Source organism: Aythya fuligula, chromosome 10 (genome assembly GCF_009819795.1).
Source record: "Aythya fuligula isolate bAytFul2 chromosome 10, bAytFul2.pri, whole genome shotgun sequence".
Lineage (NCBI taxonomy): Eukaryota > Metazoa > Chordata > Aves > Anseriformes > Anatidae > Aythya > Aythya fuligula.
The window spans coordinates 8,218,917-8,234,204 of record NC_045568.1 but is presented as its reverse complement, the minus strand read 5'-3'; the positions used below and the strand labels follow the sequence as shown (position 1 = coordinate 8,234,204).

The 15,288-nt window shown below is 38.9% G+C and overlaps 1 protein-coding gene across 2 annotated transcripts in view; it reads right to left on the bottom strand.

Annotated features, from left to right (window-relative positions):
• PRKCD (protein kinase C delta) overlaps positions 1 to 15,288 on the bottom strand; it is a 65,485-nt gene that overhangs the window by 11,730 nt on the left and 38,467 nt on the right. For both annotated transcript variants that reach the window (XM_032193895.1, XM_032193896.1), the window contains exons 3-8: positions 12,692 to 12,891; positions 11,444 to 11,504; positions 2,576 to 2,732; positions 1,888 to 1,919; positions 1,146 to 1,231; positions 291 to 420 (exon numbers count right to left, since the gene is read on the bottom strand). In XM_032193895.1, the coding sequence (XP_032049786.1) occupies positions 291 to 420; positions 1,146 to 1,231; positions 1,888 to 1,919; positions 2,576 to 2,732; positions 11,444 to 11,504; positions 12,692 to 12,891 (666 nt within the window). The remainder of the gene's footprint in view (positions 1 to 290; positions 421 to 1,145; positions 1,232 to 1,887; positions 1,920 to 2,575; positions 2,733 to 11,443; positions 11,505 to 12,691; positions 12,892 to 15,288) is intronic.

The following is a 15,288-nucleotide window of genomic DNA, read 5'->3' as shown; positions in this document are numbered from 1 at the left end:
TTCAGTTATTCCCAGAAGTAATTTCAATTATATGCAAGATGATACTTCTACCAGGTTTTCCGACTGCATGAGAAGCTCAACTTGGCTGGGTTGTTACACAAGCCAAGTACCTAGTTTTCTCTTTACTAAAAGAGTGTTTAAACAACTCATGCATGAGATAAATCTCACTCTGTCTAACACACATACAAATGCACCGTTTGCAGCAATAGCTAATCTCTAGTGGGGGTCAGAAAGAGACCACACTGGAAAAGCAGGAAAAGGTCCCAGCTGCCTTCCCTCTGCCTCCATACCTTCACATTTGAGTCCTTGTTTGACCAGTCCCCACAGCAGGCTGCCGCAGTGGTCGCAGAAAGTTGGGCTCATGTAGTTGTAAACTTTGAAGCGGTGAGGCATGTCGATGTTGAAACGTTCCTTCTGAAACTGTGGGCAGGGAGAGGGGTGAGCCACTTCACCCAAAACAGGACCAGTTTCTTACAGAAAATAGCTTGGATCAAAGCTACAACAATTTAATCCTCCATACCCCAACCTTAACATACTGCATGTAAGAAGGTGGGTCCACATCCCACCCTAACTGGACAGTAATTGAACAAAACCATGCTTTTAGCAGTATCTCTTTACATCTCACCACATTAGCAGTGAACATGAAGCTACATGCATGAACTGCTTGGAGTTTAAAAATATTTGAAACAACTGCATGAGATTTTAGGGTCCTGACAAGAGTGAAACCGATGTTGTACACTGATGAAGGCTGCAAAATGCACACAGAACATCAGGAAAAGACGTCATTTCACCCTCACGATGCGCCTCTAGGTGTAGCAACACACCACACACAAAACATATCCAAGAGAAAACTTCATCATTCTGGGATTTTGCAGCCTGCCACAATCCTTTTTGCTCTATAAATACATCCTTCATCTAGCAGGGAAAGAGACAATCAAGCAATACTACCCTTCTTCGTGCAGGGCTTTTAAGTACTTTTTTTGCTTAAAAGTTTCCTCCACTACACATTTCATATAATCATATAGAGAAGACAGTAGCTTAGTTGTACAGCCAAGTAGCTCCCAAAATGGACTTGGCTGTTTCTACAGGTTTTGATAGTTCAAGAGTATTTAGTTTCACTCTAAATATACTGTTCCAGCTCTTACCATTGTGTCCCTGCTGTTGGCTGCAGTACCAGTACACCTCCCGATGATTTTATCAATACATTTCTTATGAATAGCAGCATTGCATTCTTCAGGACATGCATAAGAAAAAAAAAGGATTTTTTCAGATAATAAGTACATAGGATGAAGTGTTTGCATTTCTTAGCACGTGAGAAACACACTCCTTTCCACCATACCATGCACATCAAAATAATTTCTATCAAGATAATGATTTTTTAAAGCTGTTTCTCCCCCCATTCTCTTTTATCATAACCTCTATTTCTAAACTAAATCTGCTTCCACTTGACAATGCTGTCAGCATTTAATAATAAGAGGACAATATTATGCTTTTGATCCTCTTTGATACCTCCCCTGCTGTTTGGAGTACTGCACAGAGATATATGCTAAGTTAAAAAGTGCTTTTGAATTTTACCGTAAAACCCATCAATAATTGTAATTCATTTTAGAAAAGGTTTCACAAAAGCTGCTGTCATATATGACTGTAACTTTTCAAACGCATCACACACATGAGAAGAATAGCTGAGTCTAAATCTTGACACTAAAATTTCAGGTAGGAATCACAACTTACAGTCTTATGTTACCATGCAAAATTTGTTTCACATCTACTAACAGACATGGTGATCATGCACTGTGCCACGCACATTAACAGATTTTTCAATAGTGAATACTAGATCTATAAAATAATGTAGAAGGTCATACAAGAAAAAGGCAAAAATCAACTTACGTCTACATTTGTATCCCTGCTTGTTGAGCCCCCTGAAAAACAAATGATATAGGAAGTCACATCAGCTTGCTAGAATTAAAGTTTTTATTTTATTTTACCATGTCAACAAATATATTCTTTGCCTACGAATATTTGTTCCAGTTAAGAAACTGATCTAATTTCTGGTATTCAGAATCCTCTGTCTTAGGAAGGCAAGGCTTATAAGAAAAGGTAGAGTGTTTTGAAAGACCCTCACATTAGGAGGAAAACCCCGAAAAGACAAAGTTTCAATTACATGGGAAGTCCTGATCTGACTTACTATAAAAACAGCCTTCCTATGAAAGGGACCCAGCTTCTTGCTCTTGATGGGCCTCTTCTCTGCTGTCAGCTACCTCATATCTCAAAGTCAGCATTATTTTGTCAGTTCCACCCATCTCACTCTTTTGTGAAAGAGCTGCTGTTGGTTACAGGCCAAATTTCACTTGTGATGCTGATGGAATTTTTGCCAGTTTTTTTCAGATCTATTTTTTAATGTGAAAGAGATGACTATAGCTCTGAAGCATAACAATACTCATAGTAAATAAATTGTTTCCATCTCTTTCATACCACAGATGAATTTATACGTCATGTTTTGTTTCAATACACCTGAAGCGAATTTTACAATTACTAATCCTTTGAGGGTGGGGGAAGCTTAACACTTCCTTCTTACCATACAAAGTCTTTGCAGACAGAGCAAAATGTGGGTTGTCCAAAGAAGGTAGCAATAAATTCATGATTTTTGATGTAGTGGATTTTCGCTTGCTTGATAGCTCCTCTCCTGTTCATAGTTACTGTTCCTTCTTCTTCCCTCATCGACTGTTTGCAATCTAAGGGGGAGGAACGAAGACAAGGCATACTTTTAACTCTTGAACTTATGACAAAGACTAACACGTGCTTCCCCAAAACCTTCAGTTTGTTTTTCTGTTTTCAGCTCATGTCTCTATTCCATGCATCCTTGCACTGTCAGTCTCCTGCTCGTTCAGAGGAAGCCTTCAGACAACAAGTTGAGAGGAGGAATCAGGAAAAGTTGTACAGCCTTGCTAGAGAAATGACAACTACAGATGTTTCTTGAAAATTTATAAGCTTTGCTACTTTATTTATCTTGTGCATAAATCATAATGTTTTATTGGAAGCAGGAGGTCTTCTCCATCAGTAAAAATCTCTTCATGCTCTGCATGCCCTCCTGAACCTGACCTTAAGTCATCACTGGGCCACATGACTTCCATTTTGACAGAATGATGAGTTTCTTCTGGCCTCCAAGATCATTACACAGTGAGGATAAGTGAAATTTTCCATTAGATATTCCCATTATGCTAACTCATGACAAGTCTTGATGTTGTTTGTCAACACATCCCAGTCTCATTCCTCTCCCTGCCAGCCACCATAGGATTATAAATATATAGTCCTATAAATACTCCAGTAGCAGCAGTATATGCTAGAGATATACAGTAGCATATAGTGCTATACTACATGCAGTGTAATATTACCCAAGGGAAAAAAATACAACAACACATGAACTTTTAAGGATCTGCGTCCAACTGGCTCATACAGGCCCTTCACTATGGGTTCTAGTTATTTCCACTGATTTCCAAGGAAGCTTCTGAGTTTATCTTCCAAAAATGAGTCTCTCATCACAATCTTTCAGCTGCAACTCAAGACTCTGTAGTTTTACTTACACATTTTGAAAACAACAGGAGGAGTTTGTAATGGAAATAATCACTTAAAGGTGCATCAAACAAGACTGGGATTACTGGTAATTTAACTGTAGGGCACGTTTCTTTCAGGTAGAGAAGAGCTGATGAGGGTTAATCCCCATCTGGCGGGGGGAAAAAAAAAGTAAAAGCTTGAGTCTACAATGGGAGCAAACAGACTGGTAACCACATCAGCTCTGGTCAGCAGCTTCAGGTCATAACCTGGAACAACATGGACATAGTTCCAGGCTGGAGGTGCTGCAGAGCTTGCAAGGTGAAAGCTTCCACGGCAACGGAGTAAGAAGAGTGCCTTAGAAGTATTTTTCCCACTGCCAACACAATTGGTTTAGATTTGCTCCATGGCATTGCTGCCTGGCATCAATATCAGTCAGCACGTTGCTTTCTATATTCATAGAAAGAGATTCCTTTGCCAAGTCACATTAGCCACAATGCCTGCATTTACTGCAAAGTTACCCAGGAGCCCTGTTTTTCTTGTTGCTAGCTGAGCTTGTTCTTCATCATTTTATCAGCTGGCTGCCACTGTTGCTATTCCAACAGACCACCGAACCTGGAGCACAATCTATCATTCGATACCATTTTGAGTCTCCTGAGCTAATTCATCAGCCTGCAGCAGCATTTGACATCTTAGAAAAGAGAGGGCAAAGTCAGTTCAGGGATTAAGGAAAGACCGAGCATTTTACTGCAAAGGAAGATCAATAGAGGTTTTTACCACCAGGTATTAATGTTCTTTTCTGAGAAACTGACCATCTGGTTCAAAGAAAACTCCGCCCTGTCTTTCCCTGAAAAGTTCACAAGGTGCATGATGACACCCTGACACTACGTACACCACTTCCCCTCCAGGAACAGGATTCATTTCTGCTGTTCAAACAGGCTACTGAGTTCACCCAGCAAAAACTCCCATCAACTGCTGCACTTCAGTTTGTCGATGTCTGCCAACAGCACTATCTTTTTGTTAAACCCTGCTGAGCAAATACACAGGCCTCACCCACTCTCCCTCAAATGCTTCAGGAAAACCACACACTGAAATGGGTGCACAAGGAAAATGATGTCGAGAGCTGGTAGAACTTCATATTGTCTGCTCCATGGCAAGGATGTCTTCAGAAGGGGGATTCCATCAGCAACAGCAACAAACCAGAGGAAGGTGTGTTGCTTTTTCACGTGTATTCTAAGATAACCCTGTGATGGAGCAGATTAGGGACAAAAATCTTCCCAATGCCTGAAATCAAAGTGTTAAATGAGAAACAAACAGGATTCACCAGGTCAACAGGATAAAGCTTCACCTCACGTTGATAATACAGCAATTTGGCATTGCTGATATTGCGTGCAAAGTTCCTAGACAACACTTTCGATCAGGGTATGAGAAACCATATGGGAAACATGGTGTTTCTATCCCATCTTGAAAACTGATATTGAACTTAGTAGAAATCTATTAGACTGACATCCATTTCTAAAGGATAATTATTAAACTGGGCTGCATCACTTACTTTCTTCGTACAAAGAAAAAAATCGTGGAAAATAAATGTCTTCCTTAAGCATACTTTGTGAAAAATCCTTGAGCACAGCAAAATTTCAAAATCTGCATGTGAGAACACACAGTCTTCACAAGCAGCTGCGTTATTAAATACCTTTGCCAAAACCAACCAATATATCAAAGCATAGCTGAAAACATTTTTGTATGCTTCTGAAGAAACTGAGAGGTTTGGACAGCAGCTGCAGGTCATGTGCATCTGAACCCAAGATGGCTCTGAAACGATAGCATAGTTCATTTCTATCTGCTATGAGTATGTTTAGCAAGTTAGCATTTAATGTGCATTGCTCCAGAAATTTTTCAGAAGTTCAGCCAAGAACAGACTCAGCTAGGGAACAGAGGCTTTATTTTAGAGATACAGAGAGAATTGACAATTGCAAGGAAGTGAATTTTCCAGCAGCAGGGTGTAGATGGTGAGAGAGAGGAAGAAACGCAGAGGCACAGCCTTTGCTCCTCTCCAGCCAGGACTCACACAGACAAAACGCTTGTGCTGGGCCGGCACACAGTCAGAAACAGTCTCAGACAGAACAGCTGAATCAGCAACTAAAATCCTGGTGACCTCTGCAGCAGCTGCAGCCTGGACCCCAAATTAATCATTTTGAACCCAGCACACACCATTAAACATCATCTATTTCCTCTGTTGAGAGCTATGGTTAATATTTATCACTGACACGCTGTTCACATATTTCAAGGATCCTCCTCAAAACTTGCAGCTGATCTGACAAAACGACCCGACACTCCTTTGGGCCGCATATTCATTAAGAAACCATTAAGCACGCCTGTGAACTAATGCTGCAGTTCTCCAGAAGTGCTGTAACCATAGCCCTGTACACACAACTTCACTGCAGCGCCAGCCCTTCAGGCTATTTTGCGGTCCTTTCAGCCAGTAACATAACATGCGAAGCGTCGTCTGGGAAGCATTTACTGAGCTACCTAAAACAACAGCGCTAGGACTCAGCCGAACTGTAATAAACCTCGAGGCGAGATGTCAAGTCGTCTCAGTTCAACCTCTGAAGTTCAAGGACAAAAGAAAACAACCTCCAGAATAAGCCTACTAGAGCTTTAAAAAGAAGGAATAGAAAAATATTTACCATCTTCAGAGTTCATTTTTCATTTTAACTTGCTCGTTTCGTGGTTTTGTTTATAAGTTGAACAGAGAAAAGATAACAGTGCTACTGTCAGAAACTGAGAACTGGGACTTTGCTTCAAACAGGGCCGGGCAAAACATTTCCTGAGCTAAATGGCTGATCGAGTTGAAAGAGATTTGCCTGAAACTTTACCATAAACTATAAACCGTTCCGACATTTCTGTTCAATGTCTTTTTCTGCAGGTCTACCGCCTTGCACTTGGCTTAGTTTGAAAGTTAAGCGTGCCCTTCAGGTCAAGAAAAATATTAATCTCACAGAGCAATCATTAAAAAGAAAAGCTTATTTCTCACAAGGGAAACCTTCCTGGTACGAACTACCTCAGAAGAGAACTGCTCTTTAACCTGCTCCAGGAAAGGACTGCTTTATAGATCTGTACAGAAAAACATTTACAGAAGTACAAGTTTCCCAAAAGTCTACGTTTCTGTGACACGAATTTGCTTCACTAAATCATTTTGGGTTGTGCAATATTCACAACCCAACCTTATACACAAGGCATTAGTATTGCTGTGTATTTCTCTCTTTTTAAGCCATCTCCTCCATTCTCAATACCTGGGGATTTTATGCTGCTGACACGAAGCAGCAACACCAACAGTCTGATGCTGCATAAGCCATTGCTCTCAAAGCTGGCACAAAACTTCACGTTACCTCTCCCAGCCCAGGAACTAACACTCTAAGTTTTCACATGGTCTCAAAACCACTGCTACGAGTCCTTTGTTGCCCTCGTTACAAAGGCACATACAAAACAAGTAAGAGTTGGGGCATTTCTGCTGTGCTAAGAAGTGTGCTGGGCTCTCCTCGGCGTGCAGACCAGGACACCCACGGACACGCGCCGGGCCTGCACCGCTTTGACCGGCGCTTAGCAAAGCGCTGAGGTGCACGTCACCACACCGAACTACTGTGTCGTGGGCATGAATGAAGCCAGCGGTCTTTCAGAAAAGAGCTAAAATAAAACAGCATTTGAATAAGGTTCGCCTTTCAATCCAGGAGAAGAAAATCCTGGGTCCAGGGTGCACTCTGTAGTGCTTACACCATCTGCAGAGTTGCTGCACTAGTGCAGTTTGAGCACAGTCTGTGCCCAGCTGTACAGTTTTTTGTTTTGTTTTGTTTATTTTTTGCTTTAAATTGAAGTGTTTTAGTTAACAGTTCTGATACCTGACAATATGTCTGTGATATATATACACAGATACCTGAGACATATCTAATTTCTTGTGGTAAAACAGCGAATAAACTGGAAAACACCTCTTTTCTTTTTTTTCCACTTTTTAAATTGCAAAGTTACAGAAAAAAACATCCTTAAAAAAACACACAAACAAACTGCATCTAAGTCAAATTTCTTATAAACACAGATACTATATTGTTTCCTCAGCTCTACACAACACATCAGCTACCTTCCCAACCAAATACACACCAACTTTGCGTTTATCAAATTACTTTATCTTTGAATGTTTGATTTCCTTGAAAAGAAAAAAATAAGCCAGAAGATGTTTTTATTACATTTGTGCAATCACACTTCTGGATGCAGATTAAGCAGATGCAAGGTGCCACTGAATAACCATCACATCTACCACGTTTTAGAAATAGTGTTTTCTCAGTTAAATGATCAAATCATACCAACTTCTCCACTTCTATCTATGAGAGATCACTTCTGGCTTTTTAGCCCTCATGATGTCTTATTGATAACGTGACAACTCTTCCCTAACATGCCTCACCCACACAGAAACCTGCTTTATATCTGAATCTAGACCTATACGGTATGCAGACCGTGCTCTCAGAGAATCTGTGCATCCGTTACTTACACCATTATTTTTCAGATATCTCAGAAAAATTCTCAGATCTCACACTTGCCCATCACTCATCACAACAGACACAAAGAAAAACACATTCAAAATATTTGCAGCTCTCCAGTTCATATTCCTCTCCCAGAAGTTGGATCCTTCAGGTATATAATGTTCCCATGCAAATCTGATCCACCTGATAGCATTTGAAAGAAAGAATTCACTAACCCTTTCTCCAGGAAGCTGAAGCCAGGAAAACAGTGATTCTGAATTCAAAAGCAAGACAAAAAAAGCGTATTTCCAAAACCTCTGAGGCTGCTAACACAGAGAGAGACAGTCGGTAGTACAGTAAGCCACCTCAGTGATCCTGGGTTTTCTTACTCGGTAAGGTCATTAACTACATTTAAATAAACAATGATCAAGCAAAGCATTAAACGCACTGCGACTTCCACCTATTAAAGCTAAAGCTGCCTTACAGAATTAGAAGCTATTTTCAATGCTACAGCAAGAGAACGAGGGGCAAAAAGAAAACAGTATTCTGAAATGAAAGTGGGGGGTCAACATCCTGTTCTCATATTTCACACATCAGAAGACAAGCTTTGATTTCCAGCACTTATTTGCAGACCACAGGACAGGAGACAAAATAAATTGTTCAACAGCTCTAAGTCAGGGAGCTCAGCAGTCCCTGTGTTACAGAGTCTAGAAAGAAAAATGCATCAAAAACTGGGAAAACTTTTCATATGTGCCTCTAACGTAGCCGACCAGGCTCCAGTAGGCAAGGGGAACATACAAATGAAATGGCTCAGTGTAGCCCACCATGGAGCAGACCTCAGCAGCAGCTAATTCCAAGAAAATTATTCTCTAACATTAAATCTGGTAATGGAGCAGTAACATGCTTACTTCTCAACACTGCTGCCTACTATTGAAGCAAAGAAAAGCAGTTTTCTCTAAAGGTGGCAGAATGTGTTCTGCTTAGAAGGAAGGGTTGGAAATCAAAAGCTTTCATCTGCAAAGCAAGCCAAAGAAAGAGTTAGTAACTTCTGTGAAGTGCTTGGAGTTTTTCAAACGAAAGCTACCACCTGTAACTCAAAGGCTCTGCTGGTAGCAATACCTTCACCAGGGAATGACTGAAATACCACTTTCAGAACAAGCCTTTTTTAGCATTTTAGACACTCTACCATCCAGTTCTGCATGGAAAGGCATGTCAGAGAGAAAACCAAATGGTATGTACATAGGAAGGAATGTGAACAATCTCTGAGCTTTCAACTATTAACTAAGGGTTTTAGCAATGTGAAGAATGGAAGTTAACACAAACATCCTTGTAATGCACTAACAAACTTCTCCGCTCTAGTACTGGTAACAGCTACTCTAACTACAGAAAACATTTAAAGCAGTGCAAGGATGAACCAAAATCACTGCAACGTTTTCCAATTTAGCAAGGATATAGTGACACAAGGGAAGTCTGTGATTTTGAGGATTGTTAGTGTGTTACAGTGTACTAATGTTTGATGTGAGCATTCCAAGTGTCAGACTGAGCGACTTTCCTTCACAAAATGTAGTTGTATAGCTGTATCTTGACAAGCAGTCTCCACTGCCTCAGTGGTTGGGTTATGAAAAAGTTAGTGGTCAGTAACTGCCTGTAAAATGGAAGGTAAATAGGAAGTTCTTGCAAAGTAGAAGATCGAACAGGAACATTAGCACATGAATTTCAACTCGCCAATTAAAGTATGATTGGATGATTTAAAGATCTGTTCAGTATTTACACTTCATCCACTGCCATCTGCGATCTCTAATAATAAAGGCAATGACAAGCATTTTAAAGAGCATTGTATCTATTTTAAATTTATTCTGACAAATAACTAAGTACAATTATTTTAGTACTTATAGCACAAATTAGCTGTTCTTCCTAGCATCTGATGGCAAATTACAGAAGGTTTTCACTTATTCTGCCTCTAATGTTTTTTATATCTGTATGGAGAAAAAGGAAATAAGCTTCAGACTTATTAAATGAGCAACTGAAAAAAAGAATGTTGTTTTTGTGCACTTTCGGTTGAGAAACATTTTGAGCTTCCTGGACAAGTCGATTTCTGTATGTCTTACTAAACTGAGAAATCCTCATAGTATCAGTGCACGCATAATGCCGTGCATGGGAAATCCATGATGAAGTCCAAGATGAAAGTTTTCTAACATCATGGTTCATAACAGCTTGAATACAAGCCAGAATACTACTGGTGCATATATAAACAGAGAGCTTCTAAGCTTTAGGAGACTTACTTTTACTTATGGGCTCTTCAGATTCACTACACTTAGCTTTAAAGAGTTAGCTTTTCATAAAGGAGACCAAAGTAATGAGAATATAGATAGGCTTTTTTTTTTTTTTTTTTTTTTTTTGCCATTGCAAAGCTAAAATGTCAGCTCTGAAATGTCACTTACTGCATATCACATTCTATCTTTAGCAGCTTTTCCAGCTTTGCACATATGGTACAAAAAACCTCCACAATTTGCTGTTCTGTGAGAGTAGAACTATGTTCTACTGTATAGATATGGGAAAAAAAATAAAAAAAAAAAACAAAAAACACCACCAACAAAACCCACAAACAATGCTTTTAAACATACTGCTTACTCTTTCTACTTACGATTTACAAATACAGTATAAAACCATGTAAGACTGATCAGCTAAAACGTCAGACCAATTTAATTCCCAAGAAATAATGGTTTTGTCATTTCTAGCATAGGAAAGTTTTAACCACTGGTTAAGCAAGTTGTGAGGTTTACATCATTTCCTTTAGGAAAATTACACAAATCTCTGCTAAAATATTTGTTTTTGTTAGTGTACCTAAAGCTTTCCCTCTCATAATTAACCATCTCCTCTTACCTCATAGTTTCTTTTCCAAACAGCATGTGTAACTTTCTATCACGTACAACTTGTTCGCTTTTTAAACTGATATGGCAAAAACATTGACTAGATTTGCATTTTAACATTTAACCATTCACTCATTGCCACAATTGGTTTCCACAATGAATAAATAGTACAACTGAATCTCAGACCTATTTCCCCAATCCACAAAAGTTTACCACATAAATCAGAACAAGAAAATTAACTTATTTATGCCTATTTAGGGTCTTATTATACTTATCTATTACATCAAAACATGAGGACGGACATACTAACAACCCTAAAATGGCTGAATGCAACAGGAATACAGAGTATGAAGGCATTTAGAGATTAAAAAATGCAGCCCCTGACTCCACAAAACAAAAACACTACAAAACAAATTAACAGAATTAGAAAATTGTACCCAGCATCACAGAAGTTTTTTTTGTAAGCGACATTCCATGTTTTAGAAAAGCAACTGAAAACAAATTTGACATTACCTGCATCTTCTAAAAAATACTGCACAGCCATCAGCACCTTTCCCTGAGGTTGTAGATCAAGCTGTGGAAAGAAAGATATCAACAGTGAAGCATGTGGCTGACAAACTCTCAGGAATTTATACAGCTCTTTTTAGGGAATCAAAGTGTAACATTCAGTAACTATTGGATTACAGTCCTCTTCTGTATCTCACTGCTGCAGCTGAACCAGGTGCTTTTATTCTATTGTTTTTGCTAGTATGCTGCATTGCTTTGATGTCTACCCAAAAGTTCATTGCAGTCCAAGTTCACATTGTTTTTGCATGTTCCTTTCCCTTTTCTGCAAATAAGTTTGTCAGCATCTATTTTTACTTTTTATAAATTCAATTTGCACAGGAACTTAGTTTTTAAAGTCTATACAATGCCGTGTATGTTTATTGACAGCACAAACCATAGAAATATCAAATACCATTGCCTATCATCAGAAAAATAGCGGCAGTATCAAAATTTATTTTGTTTTCCTACCAGACTATTACACATGGTTTCTTTGGAATGTCCTACAGACCAGCATCATTACAAAGCTCCCTACAGCAAAAATAAATGCCTTTTAAGCCAGTTCCTGGGCTCAGAGAGCAACCACTAATGCTTAACCTGCTGCCTTCCTACAATGTAGGAAGCTATTAAGCATGAAAGAGTAGTCTGATTCAGTCTTCACTTTAGCAAAGAGCAAAGTACCACTGGGTTAATAACAAATGGGTGAATGCAACTTGGAAAAAAAAAAAAAAAAATTAAAATAGATATATCTCCATAAATCTCACTGCCCTAGTGGGCAGATAAGATACAATTAAAACAGACTGGGTATTAAAAAATGCCAATTGCAACAGCATTAACCCAAGTAAAATTTTCAGTAAAAATAAATTTGTAAAATAGGAATTCTAAACTGAAATGCCTTGGAAGCAGCTTCACTTTTCTTCACCTTTGTATGAATCACAATGACCAGATCCAATTTAAACATTTGCTAATTGCTGTAATGACTGTTAAGCTTTTTGAAATAGGCTCTCAGTGTGACTTACATCAGTATTTCAAATACCAAAGCCATTGATTTTATTGTCAGTTTCTTGAACTTTGATTGTACATTGCTAAATTAATTGTCTTACAAACTCCTGCCACACATGCTAAAGAGATTGAACACTCATAGGCATAAGGTCTCTGTTCAGTTTGAAAGAAGCATAACCAGGTCAGCAGGGTTAAGAAATTAAGCTTTTCCCTTACCCAGAACTCTGCTTTGCCGTTGCCTTTCTTGCACCGCTCCGCCAGGACTGACACACCTACAGTCACTTCAGATAATGGCTCTTCTGCTGCTTTCATGAGAACAATCTGAATCACACGTCCTTCATAAATGTGGGCATCAAAAGTTGATTTCCATTCTGGATACATAGTGGGTTTCTTCTGAACCAAAGTTTTTCCTCTCTCTGAAAGCCACACACAAAATAAGAGAAAATGGTAAAAAATCAAAAGGCAAAGTTCACCCTGACAGACAGCGCGTGCAAAGGCAGTGAAGGTGTTAACGTGCAGCCCGAGAGACCAGGAGGAACAAATCCCATTATGGAATTCAGAAGTGGGTTTAGTTATTTGCATCTTGACAGGGAATATTTGCATGTCTGCTTTTTGGCATCAATCTCCATCACATGCCATCTGATCATACTGAATACCTACCACTAGAAGGTAAATTAAGACAGATCTTACGTTGACTTAAGTTTAAATTGATACTAGTGGCTGAGAGATGAAAAGCTTCACATTTCATTAATCCACATCCAAGTTATCCCAACACTTCACTTCTATTCATAAGCAAGTCACTTGATTGACGTTGTACTCTCTCTGCCACGTTTGCCATTATTTAAAAGTTAGTACAAGGCTTTATCAGTCTTCTCTAGCACATGCAGACCCTGCATACTTAAAGGATAAGACTGAAAGAACCTCAAAACAAATCATTTTTTTTTTCCACTTAACCTAGTTTCCCGTACGAACATCTCTACAGACTCTTTCCTTCAAGTCTTATAATGCCATACTATTTTTATTAGATAGATTATGATTTTTCTAATATACAATTTCTATCTCTCTTACTACCAGTTAATGTAATTTCTTCCTGTCTTTACCTTAGTGTACCAATCAGCTGTTTTCTGTCCCTATCTATAACAAGCTTCAACCTATTTCTTGACTCGAGTCTCTCAGTAGTCCCATCAACACACCCGAAATGATACAGCCTCCCAAGCACACGCATCCATTTTTCACTCTGACTCTGGTACATGGTGCCACCTCCTCAACGTTGCTCTGATTTGCTCCCGAGCCTATTACTCCCCATTTGTACGCAGGTAACCGAATATCATTTTGTACATTCTGTACAATTTCTGCTGCTTATCAAGATTATTTGCTGCATTGAAAGTGCTTTCTAAATTCCTCTCCAGCTCTGAATGATCCATTTTTTTCTTGATAAGTGTGTAACCTGTTCTTATGATATCAAGGCAGTAACACAGCAGATTAAATAGTTTGACCCTTCTTCAACAAGCTGCAGTGTGATATGCCTCCTAAAATGCAATCAAATTTCCATTCACTTCAATGAGGGAAGAATTAGATGCATCTTATTAAAAAAGGAAAAAAAAAAGAAAAAAAAAAAAAGAAAAAGAAAAAGAAAAACCACCACAACTTCCTGGAAACTCAAGGCAAAGTCTGCATTCATTCAGTAATCACTTGCTCAATACCCTTTGCTCGATTGCGCTGAGCTATCCAAATGAGAGGAACAAGTAGCACCCTTTTACTTCTTTATTAGGGAATGCCTGCCAACAACAGCATTACAAATTACAACTTTCACAAGCACACCCAACTCTGCTTGCCAAAAGGCATTCTAAAATGCTCAGAAACAGCCACCTGAGGACCTCCACCATTTCACAGAAAACTTGACCATTCCTCCTCTACTCAGTCAAAAGTTTTTATCTTGAAATTGGGGAACTTCACAGACAGAAAAACAAAAATTCTTAGTGATCCAAGTACAAGGCTCTGGAAGTAGGTTTGGTATTCATAGCTATGGAATAATTTGTAAATATTATGGTGAAAATATATAGAGAAAATTCAAAGAGAACATCATTTAGAGATTATTAGAATAGCCAATAAAGGCAAGGGGAAATTAAGGGTGGGCTGACTGCACAACAAGGGTTTTACACAAGCCTATTTTTTGGATTGCTAAAGCTATACCCTCTCATCATAAAAGCACACTTCAGCCATCATCTTTGGGAACATGAAAAATTGCAGCTATTTGCAGAACCTTTGACAGTAATTCACAGTTTGCAGAAGCAGCAGCAGTTTACAGACATGTTGCTAATACTTTTTGTTGGATTTTTAGAGGGGAGAACTATTTCAGTCCATTCACAGAAGTCTCCCTATTCTCATATCCCAATTAAGATCTGTTTTGAGCAGTTACTATCCATGTTCTTACCTCACATAGAACTAAAAGAAGTTGCCTGAATTACTGGCAACAATTTCCAGCCTGACCACGCTGCTTTTGTAATTAAAATCATACTAATCAAGACTTGTCATGAATCACAACATCTGACTGAAAATGAACACTTCAGTCTCAGAAAAGAACAGCCTTTAAAAACACTTTTCCTACCCCTCCTGAATCCAGGCATCCTTTATTTCTCTGTTAACACTAGTGGCTTCAAAATACTTTACATGTTTGCAAATTGGCTTCATGCCTAATCATTAGGCAAATTATTTTCTTCTCACACGATAAGCTTTTCCTCAATCATGCTTCAGCATGCAAATCCAACTGAAGTTATTCCAGATCTTGTCAAACTGATAATGGGTGCATCCAT